We start from the raw sequence: 13,778 nt of genomic DNA on the forward strand, positions 1-13,778 counted from the left end.
GGCAGCCTTAGAACAGCAGCATCGATTCATTTCGATAAAGTAAGTGTGGCTTTAGCTCGCTTCCCGTAGGGCTGCGATACAAAAGCTAAAATCTGGGTGGAATCGGGAAAGGCAGGTCCAGAAGAGGACGAAGGGCAGGCAGGGCAGCACAGTAACAGAACGATCTAGAAAAAGTTTACCAGCAGAACATAAAAACCCCTTCCCCACATCACCTCTGAAACGCCAGGAACTTTTCAAGAGGAGGAATATCACCTCAGCTGACCAGCTACATCAGAAGAAAGAAAAGCTCTCTTCCACTTCTCTGCAGCCTCTTGAAGCGTTACAAGCACCCGCAGGGAACATCCACCTCCTTAAATTCAGAGTAACTGAAGAGTAGGACGCCACTAACGGCCTGATGCTCAGCAGGAGGAAAAACTTCACAGCAGATGAGAACGCGGGGGTCCAGCAGTCCTCTAGTTCCACTTGATCAGAAACATGCAAACTCCAGCACAGATCTCCACTCCCCTCCTATCCACAGCGCGTTGCAGTTGATAAAAAGACCAGAGACTGACAAAGATATCGTAATTATGGACACAAACAAAGGTGTAGTAGAAGTAGGCTTTATGAAAGTATTGAAATTTTGGGCAGGGAGGCAACTAAATGCTTTGCAGCAGCAACTTCAGTTACCAAACTATTCCTTGGGTAGACATTTATTACAGGTAGTTTATCTGTTCCTATTTCTCAAAGAGTTTAAGGCACAAAAGCCTGAAAAGGGCTTGTAACACGTACAGAAGTGCTATCATTTTCGCTTTCACCTCTAATGCGACATAATGTTAGCTTAAATATATTGCTTGTCCATCCAGCTCATATAACATCCAGTAGAAAACTGCTTCTCAGGTTAGCAACAATTTGTTGCACAATATATCGACTTGATTGCTTTGACCCGTTTTTTTTCATCACCGCAAGATCTTCAGTTTCACCGTATTTACTCTGACACGACAGTGGAAGACGCTATGAAATCTTAACACCTTAAGGTGGGTCCACAACGAAAAAAAAAAGGCATGATACACAAAATAACATTTAACCAAAGTGTTCTAAATGGCTCAACTGATGAGGAATTATTTCCTCGCACACAGGTGGAGAAAGGAGCCAAACGTGTGAGCGATCACCAGGCAGAAGGCATCTGTCTGCAGCAGTTTTATAGCGCTCCTTTCTGTCTTTACTCCCCAAAATGCTCTTCAGGTAAGATTGCTTACGAACACCGAGCAATAAACTTCAGATAAACAGAACACACGCCTTCACCTACACGGTTCTTCCCCGCGCTCAAGTTACAGCAACCTCACCCAGTCACTGGAAAGCTTTTGAGACGTTTTAGCGCTATCCAACACGGACTTTTTTAAAATAACACATTCACAAGGGTTGGCTCGAATGACTGAAGACAGTTAAATGGGCAGCAAAACCAAAAGATGGGCAGGAACCAAAATGCAAAGGGTAATTTTACTTAAAAGACCAACTTTTTTATTGTACGTCGGAGTAGTGTCTTTCCCCTGCGCCATCTTGTTGGAAGTTTATAAATTACAATTCCCCGTAAGTATTAAGAGTCCGTTTCAAGACAAAAGGAATAAAACTGTCGCAGTTCTAAACTTCCACTGTGAATAAAAGTTACCATGATGCTCCTACGAGACTCGTTCCGTACGGGGAAGGCCGCGGTCCTCCCACACTTCGAGTAAAAGACCCGCGTGGAGCGAGGGCCACCCCTCGCTGCCGCAGGAGCTGGGTGCAGCATGAGCAGTCCGGAGCGCGCTGGCAGGTTTCTCACACACAGACACAGCGCCTCAGCGACGAGGCTATAACACGGCCGGGATCTCTGACGAGACACTGTCCAAAGGCTGCCAGTGACAGTCCATCAAGGCATCGTAGAGCTCTTCGCTCTGTTCCATAAACTGTTTATTTGCTTCGTGGACGTCTAACTGAGGCGTTGGATCTAAAGGAGGGAAGACGGACAAAGACATCACAGAATGTTCGGGGTTGGAAGGGACCTCTGAAGATCATCTAGTCCAACCTTCATCCCAGCACACCCAACCACTACACCACAGCCTCAAGTGCCAGATCTCCATTTTTTTAAAACCCCTCCGGGGTTGGGGCCTCCCCCCCCCCCCTGGGCAGCCTGTTCCAGTGCCTCACCACTCGCTCAGTAAAGAACTTCCTCCCAATATCCAATCTAAACTTACCCTGACGCAACTTGAGGCCATTTCCCCTTGTCCTGTCATTAGTAATTAGAGAGAAGAGACCAGCACCAGCCTCACTCCAGCCTCCTTTTAGGTAGTTGTAGAGGGCAATAAGGTCTCCCCTCAGCCTCCTCTTCTCCAGACTAAACAAACTCAGTTCCCTCAGCCGCTCTTCATAGGGCATGTTCTCCAGACCTCTCACAAGCCTTGTTGCCCTTCTCTGCACCCGCTCCAGCACCTCGATGTCCTTCTTGTACTGTGGTGACCAAAACTGGACACAGTACTCGAGGTGAGGTCTCACGAGTGCCGAGTACAGGGGCACGATCACCTCCCTCCTCCTGCTGGTCACACCATTTCTGATACAGGCCAGGATGCTGTTGGCCTTCTTGGCCACCTGGGCACACTGCTGGCTCATGTTCAGCCGGTTGTCACGTTAGGAAGTAAAAACCAGCGTCCTGCCAACGCGCCAAACATCTTGAAGCATTTCACGGTGCCAGCGACACCGAGTGAATTATGTAGGAATGTGTGCCCTGCTTTGAAGCAGGTAAAGCACCCGACAGCAATCCAGCTGCCGCCGACGCACACGTCGCGTTTCACAAGAATCGGCTCAACCAAAGCTCCGGCAGCGATGCCCACGATCAGGTTATCGGCGCAGCGCCATCACTGAGGTTCATTAGCGCCTCTCAGAGCGCAAAGCAACCGGCTCACTGGATGGAAAAACGCGTCGGGGGCGCTTGTGGACACGCTCGGTTTTAGCTACAGCACATCCCCACGCGTCGCAGGAGAGCAGAATTAAATGAGAGCCTGGAAATATATTATTTCGGTTTCCTACATGTTTCAACGTATTAAGAGAAAAAGACACTCCAGAGACACTCTAACTACAGCGCTGGTTTCAGAGAAAGCTCTTCTGTACCACGTTTAAAAGCCACTCGGGGCTTTCTCACTGACAACATTACTGATACCTGTGGATCATGTGAAAGATCCAGCCGCTTTCTACTGTTAGCACGTGCTTTTTCCTTCTTTTTAATAAACAATAAGACACACTACACAATGCCTACTCCACTCAAGGCAGGAATTTGGAACTGCTAGTATGAAATGACTTTTTTCTTGCATCAGTAAATTAAAACCGCTCGTAGGTGTATCTAAAAGCCCAATGTGGTTTAGTGACCCATTTCAAGCCAAGACTGCCAGAGCAAATATTTTATCAGTGTGCTAACTGGTAGTATTTCTGTTTTAAACTAAAAGCACAGCGAAGTATTCTGGGATCTAAATTCCAAGATTTTGCAGAGAAACAGAATATCTACACTGTTTTTGTAGCACACCAGAAAAAAACACTAAACAAAGGATAAAAGTTTGAGCACTGTGGAAGATCAAAATCTCTAGGCTATCTCTACGCAACTGTAAAATAAGGACGCACTTGCGCTACACGATAGTGAGGCACAAATTTTCCTGGACCTCAGATCTACTCAGAGATAAAAGGAAATTACACACTGAAACGAAGGGCCAGATTGACTATCTGTAACCAGTGCAGAACAAGCAGACAACTTCAATATAAAATCTGAGAAACATACCTTCCAAGGCATCCTCCCCAACTTCTTCATATGTCTGCAAGGCAAAACAAAACCCTTAGGATGGCAGATATTTGTCTTTTCTTTCATGAACATCACCTGCTAATTACTGCTGTTGTACGCTGACTTTTCTACCTGAGCGCTTACAACAAAATTCTTCACATGTAAGTCCCATGTTCCCCTCCCAGCGCACTCCACGGGGCAGATCCCACCCTAAACTTCAAATGGAGCGAGGAGTTCTTGAAATTACTGCAGCGAAGCTGGACGACTGTCCCCATCTATTCTATCCTCTGCAAGAAGGATCTCAGGAGGCAGCTTTAGCGCTGCCTGTACCGAGAGAACCCTCCCTCTACAAAAATCGCTTTAAGACACCTCTTTCTGCCCTCCAGATCTCAGTCCCCGCAATATCCCCCGCACAAAGCAACAGCACGCACCGAGGTGTGCCAAAACGCTCTGCTTCCTCAGCAAATAGCCACGTGAGCTCGAAGACAAAACGTGCCCATCGCCGTCTCGCAAGCGATGTCGCGTTTCTGTGCCGAGAGCTCGCTCAGGAGCGAATACGTCGCGCTGTCCTACCTGCATGGTGCTCTGCGTGTAGCCGTACTGGGGGTAGCTGTAGCTGTAGCTGCCCGTGTTCTGGTCGTAGCCCCACTGGGCGTAGTAGTTGTGATACTGTTGGTAATACTGGTTATAGTTATAGTTGTACATCTGGTTGTACTCCATTGGCTTCATGCGGTTACTTAAAGAAAAATAAAGCGGGAATTAAGTTGCAAGTAGTGTTGAGCGACAGAAAAAAGCAGTGAGATAGCTCAAGGTACAATATGGTGCATAGACAATGCCTCGTCTAACATGCAAATTCCAGTCTTTAAAATAGGTTCATTATTTACTGAAGCAAAAGAAAGAAGTGGTTTAAATTTAATGCCCTTTCCTGTATTCATATTCATCTTCGTTACTAAACTTTGCCTTCGTTCTTTACGGGTTCTTCCTGGCTTTGGGAAGGGAAGAGTTCAGGACGACGAGCCTCACTTTAGAATAATCCTGAACCATAATTTAGATCCTCAGGTCCCTTTTTTCTTCTGATAAACAGGACGAAGTTAAGTACTCTGCGGCTTCCCGAGGCAAGGTACTGAGTCTTGCTTTAAGTGAAGAGTTAAAGACTTAAAGCCTCACAAAAGAACTGGGGTTTTTTTAGTAAGAACAGACAGAACCCTCTCTGGCCACTACCATGCAGAAATCTAAGCAACGACTGGTTGTCCCCATTCCCCCTCAACTGGGTGAGGGGTTCTCACCTCAACTTGGGTTCTTCAATGCACAGAACTGGAAGAGCTCACAAAGTAAAAAAAGACTACAAGTAATTGAAAAAAATAAACTTAAATAACCTGCAAACTTGCTAAAATTCACACTCCCAAGGAACTGGGAATCCCAGCTGATCAAGATTCGAAGTAATGAGATGGCAAGTATGGTTTGAAAATAGAAATATGTCACAGATAAAGCTATGTCTAGTGATGAAATCAGTGAGAAGTAGGAAGAGGGAAACGTCAATCTTCTCACCACGACACACCTTTTTCTGCTTTTCTCCTCCTTATTCCCCCCCAGGTCACTGAAAAACTAAATATTATTCAAATAGGGAGCAATTACTATTATTCGTATTACCCTAGTGCTACGAGCCCCAAGTCAGACCAGGATCTCATTGTATCAGGTTCTGAACAAACACAGAAAAAAAAGTTAATCCCTGCCCCAAAAGACGTATATTTAGTAGACATTATAATAGAATTAGCAAGGTAATTGAGTTTTGCTATCCAGAAATCAATAAGCAGCTTTAGACTATTTCGATTTAAGGCAAAGGAACATATACTTAAAAAATAATCATATTTAAACACCGTGTGTGTCCATGTGTGTGTATTTAATCAGGTAGACAATTAAAAACAGCATAAAATGCTTAAATCTTGATCTAATGTTATCATTTTTTTTTAAATTCCTGTGCATTCTCATTCTCTAGCTGCTTTATTCTTGGGTATTCCTTCCGTTTGTGATGGGAACAGCCAGGAAACGTCCCCAAACCACTAAAAGAGATTTAAAAAAATGCACGTGACTTCACACCACGGTGCTCTTATGCAGGCGTCTGGCTGCTCTTATACTCACGCTTTTGGAATAGCCACACTCAAGCGTACAGGTTTAGAGCCCAACCCCACAGCTCCTTGACACTCTGTCAGTGCTCTTTTCTGTTCCAGCTCATCCGTGAATTTCACGAACCCGTAACCTCTGCAGAGATACAGAAATAACTCGTACAGAACAAAATCCAAAAAGATACGCTGCTTTTTTTTTTTTTCCCAAAAATATTTACAGTGAAGACAAAATCGGTTTTGAAAAACTCAGCAAATAAAACACCTTGGCCAGGGCTGTCCCTGCTTTTAAGATTAAATGATTCCACCTTCCAGTGGCTTTTGCAAAATGCTTGGAACCACAGGTCCAAGCTTTGTCGGATACTTTCGAGGCCTTGACAAAAGGAAAGTTAATTCTTGTGCCAGTGGATTTGGAGGAATTGGAAATGAGCTGACACAAGATGTGTCGAAATGCATGAAGAGACAGTAGCAAAGCCTCAGATCTATACTGGGAGGATACAGATCATCTAAACAGTTGCAAGTCAGCACAGGATGGACTGACAGGACGCAGGCACTGTTTGGATCTAAAACTGCCCCGCCGCGAAGGAAAACATTGTTTTTCTGCAGGATTGACCAATACGCTTTCCAATCTAGTCCTTTTTTCCACGGCAAAATACTCAGATAGGCTTTCTGTCAGTCCTGACACCGGCCCAGCCTCATTGGCATTCCCAACTGCGGACCTGAAAACGAGCTCTGAACGTCGAGTCGCTGAAAACTTGCTCCGACAGCACAACCTGACCGGGGCCAGCACCCAGCCAGCAGCTCTCGGCTCTGCAGCGATCCTCAGCCGGCCCCAAAATATTAATTCCCTTCGAATTCCAGAGGTCGCTTGCGTGAGATCCTGACGCCGCAAGTGAGTCAGAAGCGATGCAACAGCATCCAAGAGGGCAGCGCCAGGATCCCAAGACGGGCTGGGCTGGCTCACGCAGCAGAAAGATCAAAGACTTAAGTGTGGGAGGAGAGGAGGAATCCATCAAGGTGAAGGAAGGAGTTTGGGAGGGAAAGGGCTTGTCTACCTGGGGAAAAGAACGAGCCGTAACCAAGGGTGTAAATTCACAGCGTGTTATCAATTCTGTGGAAACGCTGAGTAACACGCTATTTTGAAAGTGGCATCACCTCGTACTTGTACTCCGTTGACACGGGAAGCTACTACGGAGGAGTTTGTGCCCCATAAAATGCAATATCTTGTAGAGCAAGCTAGACACACAAGTCCAAGTGCGACTGTACATACACACAGGTATGTGTGTGTACTCCTCGCAGCAACACTCGGGCTTATCTATAAACAAACTGGCTAATTAAGCAAGAGTAAAACTCTACGTGAGTACTCGTTCTGTTTAACCAGCCCTCTATGAAAAGACCGTGGCAAATTCAACAGGCGCAAGTCAATTTTTAAGTCATTCTAGGTGTTTGCAGAGAGAAGTGTGTAGGATTCTAGAGCTGCTACAAAGACTCCTCCAGCCTGTCAGATGGGACCAGGGTGTGCAAGTGAAGCCACAAATACTGGCAGCTCCAAAAGAGAGACAGGCAGATAAAAGTTGCACAAAGTGTATAGGAACAGATGTTGGGTGCAGCAAGGGAGACTCTCCTAAACAATTTTTTCTCACCAATGGCTAAACCAGAAGAAAACCCATCAATAAATCATCTTTTTTTGTGGCCGGGACCTCCCTGGCAGATACTCTGTCCTGTCCCTGCAGTCAGGAGAAGCCCCTCCAGCCTGTACCCCTAGGGGAAAGCACAGCAGCAGGCACAGCTCTATGGCATCAGCCTCCAAGCTCCTCTCTTGCCTGGGGTGAGGCCTTCCAGATCTACCAGTCCCAGCTGGAAGGGCCAGGGCTTCACTGGGCACGTCCACAAGCCCCGAGTCCATCTCTCGCGTCCCACTAACACTTGCAGTTGCCTCAGCTTTGAGTAACTGCACAAGTCACAGTGAAACCCCTGGCAGCACCACTCCAGCACTGCTGGGGGTGATAGCCCTGCTCTTCCCAGGACTAGGGCTTTAAATCCCTGCTCCTTCCTCACTTCCCGAGCCACCCCAGATGCCTTTTCCCTGAGGTCTGTACTTACAAACAGCTCCCAACCTGCATCACCTATTTCGTAGGCAGAGACTGAAGCTGTTGCAGCAAAAGAACTCCTGGGTTTACAGCTCCAAGGAGGAGGCACCCAGAGCCCACCCCAGCAGCACCGGTCTCGGGCAAGGTGGCAGTAAGGGCACGAGTACTGAGCAGCCTGGGAGAGCCCAAGCAGCTCTGCAAGAGGTTCAGGATACACGTGAAGAATTAATTGCCAGGGAGGTAGCACAGCTGACTGAAGCCGTTGCAGCAAAAGAACAGCTCCAAGGAGGAGGCACCCAGAGCCCACCCCAGCAGCACCGGTCTCGGGCAAGGTGGCAGTAAGGGCACGAGTACTGAGCAGCCTGGGGGAGCCCAAGCAGCTCTGCAAGAGGTTCAGGATACACGTGAAGAATTAATTGCCAGGGAGGTAGCACAGCTCTGGAACGGGCTGCCCAGACAGGTTGGATTATCTCCATCCTGAGAGTTTTCCAGGCTACGCGATTCATGACTGACCTGATCTAGGGTTGGCAGCAGTCCTGGTCAGAGTGGGAAACTGGATCACGGATCTCCAGAGATCCCCTCAGACCAACACGTGTAAGGCTGAGAAACCTTACGTGAGGAAGAGGGGAGATCTAGAGCCACACACTGAGTCTTGTCACAACATTCTCATAGATACGATCTCAGAATATTGTGTCTCATTGAAGCCACGCTCCGGTTTGGAAACAAGGATGCTCGCCAACCGGTCCCTCTTTTGGAAAAATACAGTTTCATTTGCTGCAATTTAGGAAATGTTTTGGTAACGTCAAGAAATTCGACTTTTTTGACACCTGCTTTTGGCAAGACATTTTCAGTAAAGACAAACAAGGCGGCTACTGTGTACCTGACAGTGATTCACAGCTTTGTCTGCCCTACCCTGTTTGAAACAAAAACCTGCAAAGCATTCACAGGGTTATACGCTCACTAGTCTAAAGACTCCAAGAGCACAAGTCCATCTGAGAGTCCAGGAAAACAGTCTGTCAAGATTACTGAAACATTTTTCAGCATTTTCAGAAATGCAATAACGTACTGTCAACACACAACAGGCATCGCCCCGACAGAGGAGTGACAGTACGCTGTGGTGACTACAAAACCCAAGCAGGCTGTAGGATTAATGTCCAAGAACATTGTATTTTATTACTAAAATCTAAGCTGATAGAACTATTCTTTTTCCCTTGCTGCATTACATCTTTCGCTTCACACGCAGCAACAGGAAAGAAAAGAATGAATAAAAGACAACTTACTTGGATACTCCTGCCTGGTCCAAAACAACTTTTCCACCTCTACACGATGGATAAACTTTTACAAAAAATTCATACAACATGCCATCATCCACATCAGGAGTCAGGTCTCCCACAAAAAGTGAATATTCTGGACTAAAGAAACCAAAAGAAAAATTCTTAAGCACAATCATATAAAAGAAGAGGCACGCTGAGTGACAGCTAACATTTCACCTAAGCATTTGGCTTCAGAGAAAAGTGATATTAAAAGGCATTTAATGGATACTTTAAAGTGCCACCAGCTGACACTTAGGTGACTAAAATTTTTATTGACACTGCTTTTTCAAGTTAATTCAAGCAGCACAACCAATCTACTCAATACTACTTTTGACTGAAAGATAAACTCATTGCTTTCTTCTCACAGGATTTCTCTGGATTTCTAACACGGCAAAACAACACCGACGTCTCTTACAGATCTGCTATTTCCAATACACAGATCTTAAATATATTATAGCAATTAGATACTTGGATGCTACAAAGGTTAAACACCTTAAAAAGACGCTCCTGACGTATCTGGTGTGGCTCACAAAAGGCAAAGCATAAAACTGCCAGGTGGCCCTAAGTCACGATGAACTTGTGGGTTTACGTGTTTTGAATACCCTTTGCAAGGCAATCGATAACGAGACATTAAGCAGGCAAAACCAATATTTAAATATTGACCATTTACCTGTTATCAGGCTGTTTTCCATACGTTGCATAATTCAATTTAAATCGCTTTGCCTGAAACGAGGCAGAAATGAATCCATACATTCAAATATTCACACGCGAAACCAAACAATTAGGAAAAAAAAATACAGTAAGTTGATTTTATACGACTTTCTTAGTGCTGACAGATGTTCAGTGCCCTCAGGTCAGCCAGAGAAGGTATCAGGGACATTTTTACTGGACGTCAGTACAGCCGTAATAACTGAAAATCTGCACAGAACCAGGGCCTATATCTTTAGGCTGGGCCTATCTTTATTTCAACAGATTCTAAAGCTGGGGAAGGGCAGGTGAACCTTACCTAGCGCCAAATGTTTGTGCCTTTAAGGAAGCCAGGAAAACAGAGGCACGAAAAACAAATAAAAAGTTATTCCTAACTTTAACGTCTTAAAATCAATCGACAGCACAGACCACTGGACATTTGCGATTTGCACGAATACTGGCCAAGCGGAACCTGCCACACTGGAAAATGGCATCGCTCCTGGAGTCTGGAAGGACGGCTAAATGTTTCGCTCTGGATGATGCGTTCATTTGGGAAGATCCACAATTAAATTTTCCTTTTGACACTGTCTTTGGCCACTGGAGGCCTCCCTAAACTTTGCACCCGTGCAGGGTTGCGCTCCTTTCCAAGAACGCTGGTGCCGCTACTCGCGTCAGCACCGTAAAACCTCAGCTGGATGCCCTCGCCAACTTGAGGGGCTTCAAAACTGTCCCTCTGCAAGAATTCGAGGGGAATCTGGCCAAAGAAATCAAACCTACTGTGAGTCCGTAACCATTCCTTCAGTGCGGCGGGGAGCCCAGCGTGCTGCTGTACCTTGTGCGATGTGTTTTCTTTCCTCAAAGACAGCGTAAATAATTCTCAGGAAATAGAGCAAAGGCTTAACTCTAGGCTATAACCATGTTCCTCGCATGTTTGCATTTACTGGTGCACAGCAGCACACAACTCCGTCCATGGACCGTTTACAAGCTAACAGAAAACTTAGGTTCCACTTTGAAGCACTTCCATCTTGTTTTTTTGGATCTCACTCTCCACTGCAGCGTTTTGGGTTTAAAATCAGCAAGAAACCCAAGAGCACTTCCACTCACACAGGAACCGGGCACACTAATTCGTTAAAACGGGGAGGGCAATGGCACCACAGCTCTCTGCTACTCCTTTGGTCGACTCAGTATTTAAAAAATAAAATAAAAGAGCGAGCCACACTCAGTTTTCTGCAAACAAGAAAGTATCTGAATGTAAGAGATGAGCTGGGCAGTTGCCTGCTGAGTGCACTGATTCTGATCTGTCTGACATCTGTAATTCTCTCCGCGGGTTATGTAAATCACCCCTCGGCACAGGGCCGGCCTCTGAACTAAACTAAACTAAAGCCAGGTATTCCCGAACCTAAACTTCAGTTACCACGTTACTCCTTGCAAGAGCTGCTCTCTTTCTCTCTCTCTAGTGCCTAGGGAACGCATCAAGGAGGATTAGCTTTCCCTAATCAAGGGCTCTGATTTGCATATTAAACAGATACCTCCAGGCTTCACATCTCCCCCTTTTAACGGGGGCCACCACCGCTGCAGGCAGGGTGACGTTTGGTCAACCTGACCTCTCCGGTTTCCAACTCGGGGTACTAACGACACTCAAATACGCATCCATTTACCTCATTATGTCACACTGTAATTAAAAATGTGATTCGAGAGCTGCTTTATGAACCAGTCATCCTACTACTTCAGCCAGCTTCTGCGGGTACAGCCGGCAGCTGTGTCAGCCGGCCCGTTTTAAACTACTCCACGGTCAAGTCAACATCCTAAAATTAGCCTCTGTGACTCTTCCTCTTCTTCCTAACCCTCCACTTTTCATGTACCTGAGCCATTCGTTACGTCCTGCAGTTATACAACGGTCAGGCTCTTACTCCACTGCAAACTGGTCGGAATAACTTTTGCTTGCTAAGGGCTAAGAATAGCGCAAGGATTAAAAGTCCCGTTTCTCTTCCAAATCAAAGTTAGTCAAAACTCAGCGTGATCTTGGACACAGAGAACAACAGACACACTGCAACAAATTAGTATGGAATTACAAATAGAGAGAGACAGAAGGACTGCGGTACTATATTTAATCGATTTTTTTCTTATTCTTCCCTGGTTTCTCATTAATCCAGCTTTGCTAATAGCAGAAAGGCTCAGAAATAAAAAAACATGCCACCACATTTCTGTATGTGGATTATATCCAGGCATTCATACAGAAATTAGTGGTTTTTTTCACTAGTTTTCTAAGCAAGAATATTTATAGTTTTACGCTGATTACTTTAACTCTAAAGAAAAGCAGAATCCCGGTTTGCTATTGGATTTGTCCGTAAACATTCCAAATACAGATTCTACACTACCTACTCCATCTCAGTTTTGGTTCTCAACTGGCTGATTTAATTTACTTACCGGTGTAGCACCAGGAAGCGGTTTTCCATTGATTTTGTGTAAACATTTCTCTGCAGTAGCTAGATCTGCAAATTCTACAAAGCAATAGCCTGCTGGAATTCTGAACATACGACACAGGAGAGGAGAGAGAAAGATTTCAAATTTAAAACACATTTGAGAAGGCATATTGTAATTTTAGACAAGCTGGTAGGAAATTTACTATAGAAGCAATACTTAGAATATTTTCAAAGCATAAACATTAACTACTAAAAAGAAACTAGCAAAGCAATCTTGGATCTCAAGTAAAGTGATAGCCCCTACTTACCAATAAGTCACGTCAACATAAGCACAGAGAAAACAGGTTTGCTCACAATTAGTTTACTTTCTACCTTCACTGGGTATAAATTTTCCCACTCAAGTCTGAACAACAGAAACGACAATGTTTACAAGAACCCACACCTACTTTGCTCTCCCTACAGTCACTCTTTTCATTCCAAATGAACTCCAGAGGTTCTCACGTTGCTCTAAGTCAGACTTCCCACCTCTGCCAGCACCACTAGTGCAACGATTCACCCAGACTAGTCCTCAAAGCCTTTGGCCCAGGACGTGTAATTCCCAGAGGGATCGTACAGGTGTACGTGTGCCGCTCGGGACGCGTGCGGAAGCACTGCGGGATGAGGGCGAAACCTCGGTTTGTCGATGGGGAGGCTGACGAGGCAGCAATTCTCCGCTCCATTGCTACCATCGATACTCCTGTATTGCTGGCATCAATGGCGAGAGAAGCTCAAGGGGAAAAATCTCTCCGATACGGACACGACCACAGCGGCGCCACGCAGAGGGCAAACAGCTCAATCCAAACGCACCGGTAGAGCAAACTGAGAACAAGGATGAAGAGTTACCCTGTCAACCTGTTTCGAATGATTTTTACACTCAGTACAAGCTCTCCCATGGTGGCAAAGGCTCTCGAAACAAAGTTTTCATCCATATACGGCTCCAGCTACAAAAGCAAGAAAAAAAGAAGTCAGAGCAGGGCATTTACAAACAGGAGAATATATGTGTCAATGTCACCCTAAGCAGTTAAAACATTATTGAGAAGTATTTTACCCTTACACTTCAAAAAGAAGACTCATTTAAGAGGGTCGATGCCACTCAAAACCAGCAGGCATGCATGAACCAGGCTCAACAGTCTGCAAAGTGGAACCCAAGAGACAGCATGAATTTCAGAGAACAGGGAGCTTTCACAGAAGGACAAAAGCCACTCAGAAACATACAGCGACAAACTGAGCGTTCACCACGGGGAGCAGGGGATAAGGAGACGGGGGAGGCTCCTTTGTACGCAAACGGCGGTGGGGCCAGCGCCGGCGCGACGCGGGCACGGCCCAGG

At 45.7% G+C, this 13,778-nt stretch overlaps 1 protein-coding gene across 1 annotated transcript; it reads right to left on the bottom strand.

The window, feature by feature from the left end:
* Nucleotides 1-1,826: 1,826 nt before the first annotated feature.
* TRNAU1AP (tRNA selenocysteine 1 associated protein 1) lies at nucleotides 1,827-13,385 on the bottom strand. The gene is made up of 8 exons (XM_009876535.1): nucleotides 13,294-13,385; nucleotides 12,416-12,515; nucleotides 9,972-10,024; nucleotides 9,269-9,400; nucleotides 5,918-6,037; nucleotides 4,352-4,514; nucleotides 3,779-3,812; nucleotides 1,827-1,963 (listed from the first exon to the last, which is right to left on the bottom strand). Exons 1-8 carry the CDS (start codon nucleotides 13,377-13,379, stop codon nucleotides 1,827-1,829), a joined length of 825 nt encoding a protein of 274 aa, XP_009874837.1. The 5' UTR covers nucleotides 13,380-13,385.
* Nucleotides 13,386-13,778: the final 393 nt, after the last annotated feature.

Source organism: Apaloderma vittatum, unplaced genomic scaffold (genome assembly GCF_000703405.1).
Source record: "Apaloderma vittatum isolate BGI_N311 unplaced genomic scaffold, ASM70340v1 scaffold37539, whole genome shotgun sequence".
NCBI lineage: Eukaryota > Metazoa > Chordata > Aves > Trogoniformes > Trogonidae > Apaloderma > Apaloderma vittatum.